Raw genomic sequence first — 17073 nt, 5'->3', positions numbered from 1 at the left:
CTGCACCAGGAGACAGTTCTTCAGAAGGACTAGAAAAGTTAAGAGCCTTAGGTGTTCTTACCTAAAGCAGTATTAACTCAAAGTTTGTCTGTTTCATTTAGTCTTTTCTGTCACTTAAGGTAAAGGCAAAGAACAAAACCACAACACAAACAACAAACCTGCCTGGATAAGAGGAACACTGAGAAATATTTAATTCTCTTTCATTTCAGAGATAGGATGTTCTGACACATAAAAAAGCAAGCTAGAAGAAAATGCCCTTTGGAGAGGAATGACTGGTTGATTATGAAATCACAGGTATGAGAGTTGGAGAGGACCTATTAAACCCTATCACCTGTCCTCGTTATATGACTCGTCTAATTTTAAATAACTCCTGCTACTCCTCTTTCTCCTGAGACTTCATTTGAGACCCAGCTATGTAAAACCTCCACTTGACATTCAACCCGTTTCACTTTGTCCAATTTCATCTTATTTCCTTAGTTATTTAATCTGTTGGCAAGGCGATACCATTTTCCCCTGTAATGTATTTATACTCTTCAGATATCAGTGGAGTTATCTTATCTCTTATTAGGATGACATAAAAGTAGAAAAATGATAATTTGAACATCAAAGATTTCAACTACATAAAAGGTATCTGTCATAGTCAATAGATATAAATGCTTTTTGCACTTTCCTCTAACTACTCTTATCCAAGTGTGGTAGAAATTTTTTTTTATTACAGTAAAGAGAAAAAAAAATCAGATTATTTGACTGTTTTAGCCCAGACCCCTTCAGAGAAGTGGGGTGATTATCACGTAGGGGTTAGTTTTCAGCTGTGCAATTAGTGATTTTTCCATGGAGAATCAGGCTCTGGGAAATAACTTATTCAAATAAGATTAATTATGTATGAAAGCATTCATGTCATCATTTTTAGGACTAAACATTTTTGTCTTATGGAGTTGGCCATTTACATACAGCACATTTTTTAATGCAAAGGTCCACACTGGTGACTCATTTAACTGGATTCTGTTGGCTTCAGTTAAAAAACATATTCAGAATTTGGCCTTTTCTCACCACATCTGCTCCCACTGATCTGAGTCTCATGACCTCTTCTCTAGTTAGGCAATGGCCTTCTACCAGTCTCTTTTCAACACTCTTGCCCTTGCACAAACTATCTTCCAATAGACCAGTCATGTTGCCTCTGCCTGGAATAATCTGTGTGGCTAATTCTTTCAGTTCCTTACAGTTTTGATTCAAGTGTCACTCTTTCAATGAGACTAACTGATCATCTTCTTTTAATTTGTAATAGCATCTTAGCCCCACCCTCCCCATCCTCTTACAAAGCTTCACATTTTCCCAAAGTACTTATTTACATTTAATACACCAAGAAACAATTAATTACTTTATATATGTACATTTCCTATTTTCTGTTTTTTTCTTGCTATAATTTATGCTTCATGAGAGCAGAAAATCTGGTTTATTTTGTTCACAGATATATTCTGAATGACTTGAATGAGGCCTCAATAAATGCTTCTTAAATAAAAGAACAAAATAATAAATTTGAAGGGGCTTTTACTGATGACTCTGAAATATATTAAAAGTAATCACTTTTACTAAAAATTAATTTTATTAAGTTGAAATAGTGTGATGAACCATATTATAATATTCTAGGGATATCATTCTCTAAAGAAGTAGGATTAGTCAGATATATTTCTTTCTTGAAAAAATTTAACACTTTAAAGTTCTTTAACTAAACGTCACTCACAATTGATATTAAATCAACCACTTAATTTTCAGGTCTTAAAATCAGGAATATTTATGTTTGTAATAGAAGTGGCCATTAATAACAAATTGCAATGTCAATGTGCTTAGAATTTTTGTTTACTTTAGAAACTATTTTATTCAGTCAATAACTTACTCAGAAATTACTTGAGTCAAAGTTGTAGATATTTATTTACATGTTCAAAAATAATTTTGCCTGTCAATTAGATTCATGCACTGAGAATGTCTGATACGGTTTGGCTCTGTGTTCTCCACCCAAATCTCATCTCCAGTTGTAATCTACATAATCCCCATGTGTTGAGGGTGGGACCTGGTGGGAGTGATGGGATCACAGCGGCAATTTCTCCAATGCTGTTCTCGTAATGGTGAGTTCCCACAAGATCTGATGGTTTTATATGTGTTTGACATTTCTTCCTATACACACTCACTGTCTCTTGCCTGCAGCCATGTAAGATGTGTCTGCTTTGCCTTCCGCCATGATTGTAAGTTTCCTGAGACCTCCCCAGCCATGTAGAACTGTGAGTCAATTAAACCTCTTCCCTTTATAAATTACCTAGTCTCGGGTATTTCTTTATGGCAGTGTGAAAATGGACTAATACATGCCCTATTAATTCAAAGACAAAAGAGACTAGGTTTTTGTTCCTGAAAAGAACACTGTGGTAAAAAGAAACAAATAACTGAGTAAATATAATGCTATGTGATAGGAAAAACAGAAGCGGTGCTTAGAATATTTAAAGGAAAAAAACATTTCAACTTGGAGGTTTGGAACAGACTGTGGAAGTTACTGTATGTGGTCTGTATCCTTAATGCCTAGAACCATGGCTGGTTAGAGGTGGCTTTTAACATTTATTTGCCTGAATGGAATAGTATTCTCATCAGTAACCTATCAGCAAGTCATATTATAGGATGAATTTTGCTTAAGACAATTATATAAATGCTCAATTTTGACTGTTTTTTTTTTAAATTTTCCTTACATGTTCCTTCTAAGATTTGTAACTCTTATTTCAGTGATTATATTTGGTATTATGAATATGTGTTCCAAGACTTTCATGACTGATTTTCTCACTACAAGTTCCTTAGTTTCTAATATTTCACCACGATTTCTAGTTTCTAAGCAAAATATTATTGTCTCTAATATTTCCACCTGACATCAATTCGAATGTCTCATTCAGATGAAAACCGTACTTGGAAGTCACAACCCTGCCCTATTATCGTGCTTTAGAATCAGACTTCCATAGGGCTTCCCAGAAGCAGCAAATCTATCTTTGTTTCAAGATAATGCAATCTTGTATGTTGAAAATGCTAAGGAATTCTTTAAAGAAACATCAGAGCTAATAAACAAATTCAGCAAGGCTGCTGCTGGGTCTAAGATCAATATACAAAAATCCATTTTATTTCTGTGCACTAGCAATGTACAATCAGAAAATGAAATTAAGACAAAATAGACCAAACTCCAGAAAAATTAATTGCTTCACACAAGTCTACTTAGTTAATAATAAGTGGCAAGTCTAAGATGACAACCTAGTCTTGTCTCTAATGGCCTCTGTGTACTTTTCAACATTTTGCAAATATATAGGGTAAACCAATATATTTCTTGAAACACACTCACTTTTACTTGCCTGTTTGGTTACCATTTTTCATTTAATTAACTCAATTTTTTAAAAATCCAAAAAGACTTTTGCATTTAATACTGCTCACTTTACACTGCAGAACAACACATATCTCTTTCTTTTTGATTTATGAATTAAAATCCTTTTGACTTCTGAATTAAATGAATTATACCTGAAGCATTGCCAAAAGTGTGGTCAAAATTGGGTCCAGTAAAAGGAGGAAAGGTGCTTCCCTGAATTCTTTCCCATTCATTATCATCATTTAGATCCTGGACCCAGAAACAAAAGCCATCCTCAAAGTTACAATTAATTTTCTCATAATCTGTGAATGAAAAAAAGGAAGAATAAAAAACAAATTTAGTCCACAATGTGAGTAGTTGTATTAGATTGTATTGAAAATAATCTAACCTTATATAGCTTATACTTCAGTGGTATGCACAAAATCATTTTTTTGTTAATCTTAACTCTGTTGCATTCTATTTAGTTTTTTTAAAACAGCTTTTTATTGCCAAGTGTGTTAAATTAATACATTTCCTATACTCTGTCAGGGTATTAGCAAATATAAGTTTCTTGTTTTTTAAGTTTTACATTTTGTCTCCATTGGTTCACCCACAAAAACTTTGTTCCATATTTTTCTCTCTCCTGTTACTAAATTTAATAGCTTGATCCAAATTAAGTTTATGTAGAATTTTCTCTGAAATAGTTTTATGCTAGTATTTTGTAACTTGCAATGCTTGCAGCAAATAAAATTTTAATTTGATTTTACAGTGATTTATAAGTTTTCTCAAATTGGTTATTTGATTCCTTTGAAAAATGTAAACCATTTTCCAATTTCTCATTTCTTTTTGAGTTCTAAGAAGAGAAAGACGCACATACAAGATACTCATTATAAAACTTACATCATGAAAATTTTAGATTCTGCTACCTTTAAAATTCCATTATAACATTAAAGCATCTAAAAATTAAAAAGCTGAAAATAAATAATACTTACTATTAAGCTCACTGCTGTTAAATGCAGTATATGTTACATTAAAGCCAACATAATCACTTTCATCAGATTCTATAAGAAAAGTGGCAGTAACTTGGTTGGAAAAAATTCTTATTGTGCCAGGATTAGTTTCCCAAATAGAAGCTGCAAAATAAAACAAACAACTGTTATATGTATATATCTATCTGTTCATCTATCTATCCATCCATCAGTCCATCTACTGAACTATCAGTTTATCAGTTTATCTATCCAAATATCTATCTGATACCACCGAGTTAACTAAAAGCATTAGTCTTACCTTTATTTTAACTGAAATATCTCTTCTCTCAAACATTAGAAAGCCTCAAATTATTTTACATATTTATGGTTTGATAAAAAAGGTATTTTAAATTTTTAATTGTTAGATTTATACACTATATATACATAGAAAAGATGCATTCATTTACTGACAAAGTTAGTCTAAGAAACACCAGTTAAGCAGTTTTAAAAATTAAAGTCAACTTAGCTTCATCAGGTATTTACTGTGTCACACTCACAAGGGCTTAATCTGGGTAAAATAATAGAAACAAAAGAGTATTCTTTGGTTCTTTATACTTGTAACTATAAGATCTCAAAATAATACCAGGTGACTTAAGATTGTTTCTACAGCATTTTATATTGATTGTAGCATTTGTCTGTCTTGAGTATAAACTACTTAGGGGATTTATTTTTCATTTTTGATTGTCAAGAGTTAGTATGGTACTTGGGTTATTAAAAGTTTTCATATTATGCTTTACAAAATCATTGTTCTATAAAATTTGCTTTTATGAAAATGTACATCACATACATTTTCAAAGGGGGTGATCTTGCCTCTAGGGGGGTGAAAATTGGTTCTGAGGGAGAAAAACAGTTTTTGTTTTCAATTGAGTAAAGCTCAGATATACCCACAGTCCATGAACAGATCCACAGAATATAGTATATATGAAATATTAGACTTTCACGAGGGGTAGTTAGAAAAAAACAAGGCCTGAAATGGTTTCTTAGTGGAGGTGATAATAAAAAAAAGTGTTAACAAACAATCCATCCATTAGCATAAATAACAGTGAGTTATTTAACATTGAGTTCTGAAAAGAGACACTTTTATGAATGATTAGATATCCTGTGATTATGTAGTAATTAGGAAACAATGTGATACATACAATGTAATTTCAATATAATCTAATAGAAAGGACCTCATGAACAAGCATTGATTCACATCTTAATGTTTTTCCCCAAAATGTGTGCCATGAATTCAATGCTTTTTCATGAAGAACTATTATTTAGACTGTCATCATGGCAGCATGCACACCTTTGTAAGTTAAATACTTCTCATATTGAAAACCTTTGGAGTTCATAAGTGTTAGTCACTTAAGGGATGTGAACATTCTAGAAACTTTAAACCTATCTGCCTCCTTTTTGCTTTTTATTCCATGGCAATGGAATTGTCTTGGACAATGGCTTCTGGTTGGCTTTGAATGTGGCTGGTGGTTCAACCACACCCTTAGTGTGTTGGATTTCATAGTGTGTTGGATTCTCATGATATCTAACAGAATTGTGCTAGTCTAAAAAGTCCAGGAGCTTACCTTGAGTTCCATTAACCTGCTTCAGAGATACATGCAAACCTCCTAAAATGGTGTAGAATATGTGTCTGTAGAGATTTTATAAAACTTTCATCAGATAGTCTTAAAGTCTCCTTGTCTAATAAGAGTCCCAGGACTACAGATCCAGTGAAAGCCATGTATCTTACAAATCCAGGGAGTAGTGGAGGGTAGTGGTTAAGAGCAGGGGCTCCAGCATCAGTATTTGATTGAGTCTTGGTTCCATGTCTTACTAGACTTGTCTGTGCCTTTCTTCTGTAGTGTAACAACTTTTTCCCATGAAGATTTGTGATAAGGGGTAAAAGTAATTCTCATGTAAGACAGTGACTGGTATACACTAAATGCTCAGTAAATTCTATCTTTTGCTTCTCCATCTCACCAACTAGGTTGTAAACCTTGAAAAGGGTGAGATTATGACTTAATGCTTTCTGTGCCTCTGTCATTGTATCAAAGCATAGGAGATTTTTAATCAATATTTGAGGGCATATATCAAGATGTGAGTAAACAGTAATAGAATTTGCCTACATAAAAGAGACAGGGTTTGTGTTGAAAGAATAAAAACAATTACCTAATATCTTTTAAAGGATGCCTTTTTTCCTAGTATATCATAACTGATAAAATAAATTTTTAGACATTCCTTAAGAAAATCCAACATCTTCTATTAAAAATACAAAACTTTTATGGATGTTAATTTGCATAGACTGATCAAGCAGTCACTCTTAAATGTGAATTAACTCATCATTTGTCTACTAACAGCAAAGGCTCTGGTGAATAGGTTTTGTGAAAGAAGAGAGAAATATGATACAGATGTGGCGAATTTGGAAAGAGGGCAATGGACAGGGAAGACCAACTTTCTACAGAATATGATTCAACAGACCTAGTTCAAACTACTTATATTATCCAATTTATAAGAGTGAAAATGCGGCGACTAGAGTACCATCTTTATTATAAAAGAATTTCTAATATATTCAACACATCTTAGTGAGTGCCCACTAAGAATTTGGTCTGGGGTCAAGTGCTGATGACATAGAAAAGAAATAACCAGTTTCCTCTATTAGAATAATTTGTATTGGTGAGTTATTAAATAACCATAAAATTATTATATAAGGGGAAAATGCTATGGGGGTACTGAAGAAGGAATCTTTAATTTTGCCAGGCACTATGATTGGGGAATCTTTGATAATTTCTGGAAGGGATGACTTAAGCAAACCTAGTGCTTGCTAAAATAAATTTTTCCACATAATGTACCCCTGTCAACAGAAGTGAGTTAATGGGTACTTCTGAGTATACATAAAAGTGTCCTAATAAAAGCATAAAATGTATTAAAAATGCTTTACTTTGAATAATATTTGCCTCTATTGTTTAATTCCATATATGCAGTGTTATTATTTTTGTTGTAGGATAAGTTGACAATTCAGGAATATACACTATGTTTATTACATAGCTTTGGCTATAGCTATTCACACTTCTGTGTGCCTCAGGATAAGCATGGCCTTATACAATGTATTAGAAATATATTGTCAGCAGTCCTGTGGGAATGGAATACCAGCTAAGCACTTGAGATACAAAGAATGGCGTAACAACTATGCACTCAGAAACACAATTCCTGGGCTAAGCATTTTGAAACTGTCTTCAGTGTGCTAACCCAGGCATTTTTGTTGTCTTTCTTTGAAGATGCATAAAAACATTTATAGATTTTTCTGAACACTAAATTAAGTAAGCTCACTCACCATCTTCTACTCCTTTCACATGAAGTATTAATAATTATTATAACCATTGAATTTAATATTATACCTTCATCATTGCAACTTAAAGAAAACACTTTTGAAATAACTTTCCCAGCACTCCATTTTGATTTACTTCAATTTTCAAGATTATTTGAAGATTGCACTATCACTTTATGCATGTCTATATTTCCCTGACACTTTTTAGCAGTTAAAGAACTTTTGCATCACAACTGTAGGTTAAAATGATGGAAAAAATGCCTTTAGGGTTTGTTTATGCTGATTTGTCCCTAATCAGGTATATAACAACTATTTTACGAAGATAATTTCTTATATTGTCTCTATATAATCCCACTTACCCTAAGTAAAAAATTTATATATTTCCAATAGTGTACAAATAATAACAGCATTTGAGATTATATATTTTGAATTGGAATTTAATGAAAGCAAACCTTGTAAGCACAATTCACATAAAGAAATTGCTAAAACATTTAGGGAAAGATGATCTTGTGACTTGAGAATGAAAGTATCAGCATTATTTCCATACAAATTAACTTTACAGTTATGGGAAATACTGCTTGTCTCCATTGATTATATACTATAATACCATATGATAGAAATATATCCCAGTTGGTGTAAATTCAGATAAACCTTGAGTTTTTGCAATACACCAGACTTTGTGCTAGGTACCAATGGTAAGGTATTATTAGTTTTCTTCGAAAAAGTTAGAATTTTTAATTTGAAAATTTAACACCCAATACACTTTCTCACATTTTCGGATTATAATTAAAATATTTAATTTTCAAAACTTTAAAATAAATTATTATTCTGAATACCTTAAAATTAAGCAACTACCTGTTATAATGTAACTACACATTCATAGATATTTTCTGCTTGGATATTCAGTTTCTCATTACATTCTTATGGCAATTAATTGCCCATTAGTCACATCACTATGGCTAAATGTTTTAAAATTTATTCACAAATTGCTGATACCCTAATCGTGTGAAAATATTTAGACAAACCATGGTATTTGAAGAGCTAAGAAACATGAGAATATCTTATGCCTACCACTTATTCAGCCCCCAACCTCTGCAAATTTAGATTTTAACTTCTGTATAGTAGGGATGATAATAGCACCTACATAATTGGTTTGGAAGAGCATTTATTGAGTCAACTCAAAGTGCTGACAACACTCCTTTACACAGTGTAAGTGAAAATATATGGTAAAGTTTATTAATGCCACATTAGTCTTTGGAAATGTTTATATGAAGTAGCCTATTTGTCCACCTATGTGAATATTTATGTTGGTAATAATTTTTAAAAACTGCATTTGTCGGGTATAGAAATAGATTATGAAATGGTTGGCCCATTCTTTTTAAGAGCAAATGTGATTTACCATGAGTTCATATGTTTTACATAAACTCATTATGATATGTGTACTTGGGCTGTTAAAGCACAAAGAATAATTGTATTATGTTTCAAGTCAGAGAGTTTGGGATTTGATTTCTGCCTCCAACACTGTGGACTTATGGTAATTTAATATATTAGACCTCATTTTACTCTTCTGTAAAACATATTTTGCAGGTTTCTTGAAAATGTTAAATAAGAAAATGCACATTGATTATTCAGTAGAATATCACACGTCAACACCTAATAAAAATGAGATATTATTAGCATATGCTTACATATTTCTCAAATCATTAAATCTGTAAAAAATTATTCAGTAGGATTCACTTTTCATTGCCCACAAATAAAATTTGAGAGGCGAGGTTCTTAACACAAAGTTATTGTGTAAAATTTAATCACACATGTCACCAACCTTATCTTAGCTCGACACTTAACTATTTCTCCAACAGGCGAGGAAAACTAGTTATTCCCTCGGCTTCATTTCCGCATTCTCTACCTCATCCTCACTGATTTCCTCCTGGAATTTTGCCCCTAATTTCACTGGTTACTGTGAATAGGTCTGTGCATTTTGGGGACAGGGAGAACAAAGGGGCATGAACAGATGTATATTACTAGGGCATTCCCTGCCCTCTTTTCAGCTTCCAGCCCCATCCATGTGTAACGATAAATGGTTGTATAGTCACAATACCATCCATCCACATCTATCATTTACTTAGTCTACCTTCTTGGCTAGACAATGTTTTAGCCACTTTATTAGTATTAGCCTGCAGGAGAACGAGGAGCAGGATGAACATAAAAAATAACAGAACCTTTGTGGGTTTATAACCTATGCAATGCAGAGAAAACAGAATAGTAATTTTCAGAGACTGAATTTGGTTAATAGGGACTAACATTTAAACAATGTATGGTAACCAAATTGATAATTATAACCATTTGACAAGTTTCACATAATTTTTAAGATATCAATTAGAAGAGGATGATGTTAAAACGTAACTGTTTTATTATGAAGACATGTAGAGCACTAATTTTCTAATTTTTATAATGAGAAGCAATTTTTTTTTAGTTTTATAAGTTTCAAGTCCATATTCACTTCAAAATCAAAGGGAAAACATACCACTCCAAAAATTTACCCACATATTTTCATTTTTATAAGTAATTGTATATTTGCTTCAACTTACCTCTTAAAATCTTGCTTGATCCTACACCTTCATAAATATTTAATGTATCTGTATAATATATATTAAAATGATCGAAGCTCAGTTTAATAGAAAGTCCTTGGTTTACACTAAATTAAAAGCAAAAAATAGATTACCACATTTTTAACAGTTGTCATATTTCTTAATGCATTCTAGAAGTTGTATGTGTTTTCTTGTGGTGAACACCACGTAATACGATATCTACCCTCTTAAATTTTTAAGTGTACAGTGCAGTATTGCCAATTATGAACACAATGATGTACAGCAGATCTCGAGAATTCTTTAACTTGCAGGACTGAAACTCTGTATCAGTGAATGACAACTCCCCCATTGCTTAGTCCTACCAGTCCTTGGCAACCACCATTCTCCTCTCATTTCCATGAGTTTAACTACTTTCTATGCTTCAAGTAAATGAATTCATGCAGTATTTATCTCTCTGTGACTGCTTATTTCACTTAGTACAATGTTCTCAAGGTTCTTCTATGTTGTATCATATACAAAATTTCCTTCTTTATGACTAATATTCATATATATATCACATTTCCTTTGTTCAATCATCAGATGATAGGCATTCAGGTTCTTTTTACCTTTGGGTTATTGTAACTAATGCTGAAATGAACATGGGAGTGCAGATATTTCATTGAGATAAATATTCAGAATTGGGAATGCTGGATCATATGTGAATTCTATTTTTCATTTTTTTAGGAACCCGCACACTGTTCTCCATAGCAGCTGCACCATTTCAGGTCTTCTCAGTGTCATTTGTGGAAAAGACTATCCTTTTCCCTTTATGTTGTCTTAGCACCCTCGTGGAAGATCATTTGATCATATATGTGAGGCTTTATTGTGGGCTTTCTATTCTTTCTGTCTACGTGTTTGTCTTTTTGCCAGTACGTTACAGTTTTGATTACTACAGCTTTGTAATACATTTTGAAATCAGGAAGTGTGAGACCCCAGGTTTGTTATCTTTTCAAGTTTGTTTTGGCTATTCAGGTTTTGTAGTGATTCTATATACATTTTTGGATTTTATTTTTCTATTTCTGTAAAAACTGCCATCAGTATTTTATAGGGTTTGCATTCAATCTGTACATCACTTTGGGTAGTATGAACATTTTAATTACGTTAAAATTTCCAATTCATGTATATTGCTCACACCATCAAGGTGACAGCTTGATTGTATGACAGTTAAATTGTTATTTACATACTTAAATGTCTTTCCTAACAATTTATATGACTCAAGGACAGGGATTAATTCATTCATTCCTATATTATCTAATACTTTGTAGAAACTAGTGCATGCTATTGATATAAAAAATATTGTATCTAGCTGCCGGTATAAGAGCATAGAAGGAAAAGTGTGACAGGTTCATCAGAAAATTTAAATTTGACATTTAAACTATTTTCATTTTCAGATAATAGTTTCAGAGAGAGGAGACTTAGTGAAACCTCTACTTACAACTCCACTGTCTTATTAAAGTGTTATAATCAGAAATGTAAGTAACTCCTCCAAGTGCTTTGTAAGTACCAAGTTTCTCTGAACTCCTTGGAAGGGAGATGGCTGAAAGAAATAAAAGTGTGTATGGGTGAAAATATCTAAGCCTCCTTTGGCATGAGGTTGGCTAGATCATCTGCAAATGGACCCAGGAAAGGATTAAAAGGGCTGGTAATACTTAAGAGATTTAGTTTCCAAGGCCAAGCAGGAGCCCTGAGAAGTGACCTGGCCTCTGACTCTGGCCCTAGAGGATACTGAGTGAGAAAGGCCTACAGGCAGGGACATGGCAAGACTGGTTTTTAGGTTCACCACCAGTAGTAATGTGGCCAATAAGGCAATCAAGGACATTCTTCACAGAGTTTAGCAAATATTTGAAAATCTAGAAGTCATTGTTGAGAACTGTCCATTTGTGGCAAGACCTCAGGTTGATCAAACACCATACTATAATTACGGCCAGTGGGCTGGACTTCAGGGTTGAAGTTTAGTCTTCAAGTAGTGGGGATGGTGTTAGTGAAATGGCAGCTACTATCAGGGCAGCATTAAAAGACAACTAAGCAGAAACTCAGATTTCTGAACCTGACCTGTGTTTGCTGCAAGGGAGATAAAGTTAGAATGGTGGTGGGTTATTAAAAAAAACAACCAAAAAAACCCAAACCACAAACATATGGACTTCAGCCCTGAGTATCAGATTGAGCAGTCCCGGAGTGTATTCTGGAATGTGTATTTTGAGAAGCTCCAAGGGCGATTATGATGAGTGCTTAGGTTTGAGGGCCCTTGAAGCATGTTAGGTAAATGCAGGAGATGTTATACTCATGGCTACTATAAGACGTGTCTGGTAACCACAGGCAGAGGTGAGGGGATCAAGATGAGGGAGCAGAAGATCATCCCAGCTTAGACAGAGAAGGAAAGTAAAGCTCAGTTTGAAGCTGTTTAAATTCTGCCTCTGTTAAGTCAGTTTAAAGACCGAGGGAGTGAGCCTGCTGGTGAGACCTTTAGGGAATCTGGAGTCAAGCTGGAAAAGACAGAGATGGAAGAAATAAGCAGCCATTTCATACTGTTTGGCAAGAACCTGAGGCTCCGACTTTTAACTTTCTTTAATCAGCTATTATATTGATTGCCGTAGTTTTCTAGTGAGTCATCACAATGATTAAAATAACACTATAGGTCAGACCAGTAAACCATAATCCCATCTGGCTATTAGTACAAATGAATTAATTAGAATATAATTTTTCATAGTGAATTCAATGGAGCACTCATTCTGCATGCTCTGTTGGGGAAATATTCAGCATTTTAATAAGCAAGTTTTCATTGGAGACTTACATTGCATGTTAACATATTTAAAGCTATAAGAAGTCCTACTTTTAAGAGTTTAAATAAGTTTATTTCAAGATCTCTTATATTTATGTGAGTACAAATTCTTTTTTCCTTGGAATATCCGGAAGGAACTTAAGGTGTTCCTTGTCTATGAAAATGCTTAGGTAAACATTAAGATAGATCAGCTATCAGCAGCCTGATTATTTTGATTATCATCATGATTGGTTAATTGAATTAAGAATATGGAGGTGAAATATATATTGACTGATCCAAATGTCATTCGAGATATAGCAAGAAAGACATACATAGAGGCTGTTCCCTGCTCTTAATCTGCTGTAACTGAATCACACCTTTAGAGATCTCCACAAAGTCAGTGGCGAAATAAGAAAGGATATATTTTATAGACAAATGCAGGTGATGTGAAATTCTACTTCTCATGATACACGCCCTACATGTGTGTTGTTTGCCTGGCAGCACGTGATCAATGTGCACCACAGAAAAATAAACTTGCTTCAGAACCCAATGAGATGACCCCATTTATTAGACAGTATTGTTCATAGGACAGAATGCCTTTGTAAAAGGTTAAAAATGATAGTATAATCTTTGGTACAATTTTTCAGTTGGGAGGTTTTTGCTTCATACTTAATGAAAACAATAACTCTTTAAAAAAGTACTGAAAACAATAAGACGTTGCATCAGAAAAACACTTTATGACTTAAGAACAGAAAACATAAGATCTTGTATTACCATATGATCCACTGGCAGACAACACTTGATTCAGAAGGTTTTGGATAATGAGTAGCCTGGAAAGACCCAGATGATCCAGTTAACAAAAATCTTCCATCACAAACTGTGCCTGCAAAACGATGCCAATTAATGTTAGACAAAAACAATCTTGGGATTCAAATTGGCTGCAAAACATTTCACAGAATATTCATGGCAGAATCTGTACAAGGCTATTTTATAAAATTGAAATGATAATAAGATTTCATGTTGAAAACCTATTAGCCATTTTTAAATACTAGTACACATCCTATCCTGAAGTATTTTAGAAAAATTCTTTCTTTCTTTGCTTTCTTCTCTTTCTTTCTTTCTCTTTCTTTCTTTCTTTCTTTCTTTCTTTCTTTCTTTCTTTCTTTCTTTCTTTCTTTCTTTCTCTCTTTATTTCTTCTTTCTTTTTCTCTCTCCTTCTTTCTGTCTTTCTCTCTCTTTCTTTTTCCTTCCTTCCTTCCTTCCTTCCTTCCTTCCTTCCTTCCTTCCTTCCTTCCTTCCTTCCTTCCTTCCTTCTCTCTCTCTCTTTCTTTTTTTTATTTGAGATGGAGTTTCGCTCTTGTTGTGTGTGCTGGAATGCAATGGTGCCATCTTGGCTCACTGCAACCTCTGCCTCCCGTGTTCAAGTGATTCTCCTGCCTCAGTCTCAGGAGTAGCTGGGATTACAGGTGCCTGTCACCACGCCCGGCTACTTTTTGTATTTTTAGTAGAGATGGGGTTTCACCATGTTGGCCAGGCTGGTCTCGATCTTCTGACCTCAGGTGATCTGCACTCCCAGGACTCCTAAAGTGTTGGGATTACAGACATGAGCCACTGTGCCATGTTCAAAAGCATTGTCTTTCTTTTTTTTTTTTTTTGAGACAGTGTCTCGCTCTGTCGCCCAGGCTGGAGTGCAGTGGCCAGATCTCAGCTCACTGCAAGCTCCGCCTCCCGGGTTTACGCCATTCTCCTGCCTCAGCCTTCCGAGTAGCTGGGACTACAGGCGCCCGCCACCACGCCCGGCTAGTTTTTTGTATTTTTTAGTAGAGACGGGGTTTCACCATGGTCAGGAGAGCATTGTCTTTCTAAACACACTTCCCTAAGCTGCACTTTAAGTGTATTCTTCCATATTTGCAAGGAAATAAATATATCTTAATTGCAACCTGCCAGTTTAGACAAATAACTAGTCATTTTTTTGGTCTTATTTTTAGAATTAAATTGGAGCTAGGTGAATTTCAAATATATGAACAAAGTGCTATGTTTTCTTGAAAAAGATTAGAATAAGGCCAGGAAAATGATAGTACTAATGGCCTGTATAGAATTCCATCCAACAAATCTGTTTTAGTCCATCTTTTAAAGTTCATTACTCTTGCTCCTTTGGGCGATCACTAGCTCAATATTTTCAATATTTTCATTCAATATTCCTGATTAAGACTTTTGCTTTCCATAATTACTCATTTTCCTCTTTTAGTTTTCCTAGATTTATTTCATGAACCCCTCCTTAATGTCATGTATTATTAGTTGCCTTTAATTTATATCTGAATAGATTACAACTAGATTAAAAACTTCTTGAAGGCATGAACCAGGAGCCATAACTTACAGATTTTTGTTTTTTTCATACACTTGCTATATATAGTATATGTAAAAATCCACCTTGATTTTCACAATTTTTAGTCTTTCTTACATTATTTTCCTTCTAGCTAGTTACTTGGTTATGTTGACACAGTATTCTAAAATTATGACCCCTGCAATGTGCTCTTTTTCTCTGCGTAGATTAAAAATTCTTCATATGGAGAAACATTGACGGAGGATAGAAAAATCAAAGAAATACGTCAAAATTAATTTGCCATTTTTGGAATCTGAGTGTTTAGAATAAGCTAATTCTAAACTGAGCTATGAAAAAGCTCATTGTAAATTATAAAGTGATTCTATCAAATTACATAATACAAGCTATTTTATGACAAAATATTTTATGCACATAAAAATAAATACATTAAAAATTGGCAAATAGAAATCTTGATAAAAATTTTATGTGTTTATTGGGTTTTTGCTATTTTTTGGCATATATATATTTTGAAGTGCATAAAAATTTACTTTGGTAACTTAAGTTTATTATTCAAAGTCTGCTTAAAAACAATGGCCTAAGAATTAATTGCATTAGCTTATGATTTGGCAACCTGATTCCCAGAAGAAAAAAAGAAAGAAGATAAGAAAAGAAAAAAAGTCAAGGAGCAAGGATTAAATTCTGAACAATCCAGCACAGACCACAGGAAAGAAGGAAAAATAGTGGTTTGTTAACTGAATTGCCTTATGCATAATAATCGCTGCAACAAACAAAGAAAATTAAGGCTCATTTGTCATGAGTTGAAGATAAATAGTAAAATATGTGACTTTTTAATGACTTGCTAAATAATTTTCTAGTTGTTAGAGCAAATCTCTTTTCTCACCCTCAACTCTGTTTTTCACTGTAAACCATGCCAAACAAGTAGGGCAATTAATGCCTTAGATTCAAAGACCATAAAAATGAAAATGGTATTGCTTGCGTTTTATGTGATATATAAAGCTTTTAAATTACAGTTTGTCGAGAAATATTGTGGACTCAAAGATTGTAGGCAGTGTAGTAAAGTCTACTGCTATTGGGAAGTTTATATTTGAGTTGCAGTACTTAGGAAGCAATGAGGTAGGGAGCTCAGTCCTATCAGTGCATGAGGTAGGGCGCTCAATCCTGTCAGTGCTAAAATATAACTGCCAACATTTACGGAGGGTTAACTATGTGCCAGTCATTTTCCAAAGTTATTATATATGTATGAATGTAATTTTATAACAACTCTATGAAGTTATGGGGGAAATTGAGACATATATGGATTAAGTAACTACCATAAGGCCTCCTAGCTTACAAGCAACAGTTGAAAGCCAGGCAATCTTTTTCTAGAGCATACTGTGGTATATTGCCTAATATCACAATATGTATGTGCATCATCTATCGCAGTGACATCACCCATTCTTTGAACTGAAAAGCAGGGGGGAAAGCATAAATAAAAGAAGAAACAGAAAACTTTTTAAAGGTTTCCATCTTTTTCAATGTTCTTAAAGTTAGAATATAGATCACATTTGCAATAATATTCCAGAACAAATGGGGACGCAAAAGAGACAGAGAGAGAGAGAGAGAGAGAGAGAAAGGGAACAAAACAAGATCCCTTTAAGAATTCGTAAAA

At 33.6% G+C, this 17073-nt stretch overlaps 1 protein-coding gene across 1 annotated transcript in view; it reads right to left on the bottom strand.

Moving 5' to 3' along the window:
• Positions 1 to 17073, bottom strand: part of TMPRSS15 (transmembrane serine protease 15) — a 135118-nt gene that overhangs the window by 82371 nt on the left and 35674 nt on the right. Inside the window, exons 7-10 of the mRNA XM_045389191.3 lie at positions 13856 to 13964; positions 10285 to 10391; positions 4360 to 4500; positions 3541 to 3690 (exon numbers count right to left, since the gene is read on the bottom strand). Of these exons, the coding sequence (XP_045245126.2) occupies positions 3541 to 3690; positions 4360 to 4500; positions 10285 to 10391; positions 13856 to 13964 (507 nt within the window). The remainder of the gene's footprint in view (positions 1 to 3540; positions 3691 to 4359; positions 4501 to 10284; positions 10392 to 13855; positions 13965 to 17073) is intronic.

The sequence above is a fragment of the Macaca fascicularis genome, chromosome 3 (genome assembly GCF_037993035.2).
Source record: "Macaca fascicularis isolate 582-1 chromosome 3, T2T-MFA8v1.1".
NCBI classification, from domain to species: domain Eukaryota; kingdom Metazoa; phylum Chordata; class Mammalia; order Primates; family Cercopithecidae; genus Macaca; species Macaca fascicularis.
Note: the sequence above shows the minus strand (reverse complement) of the source record. Positions and strands in the feature narration are given on the sequence as shown.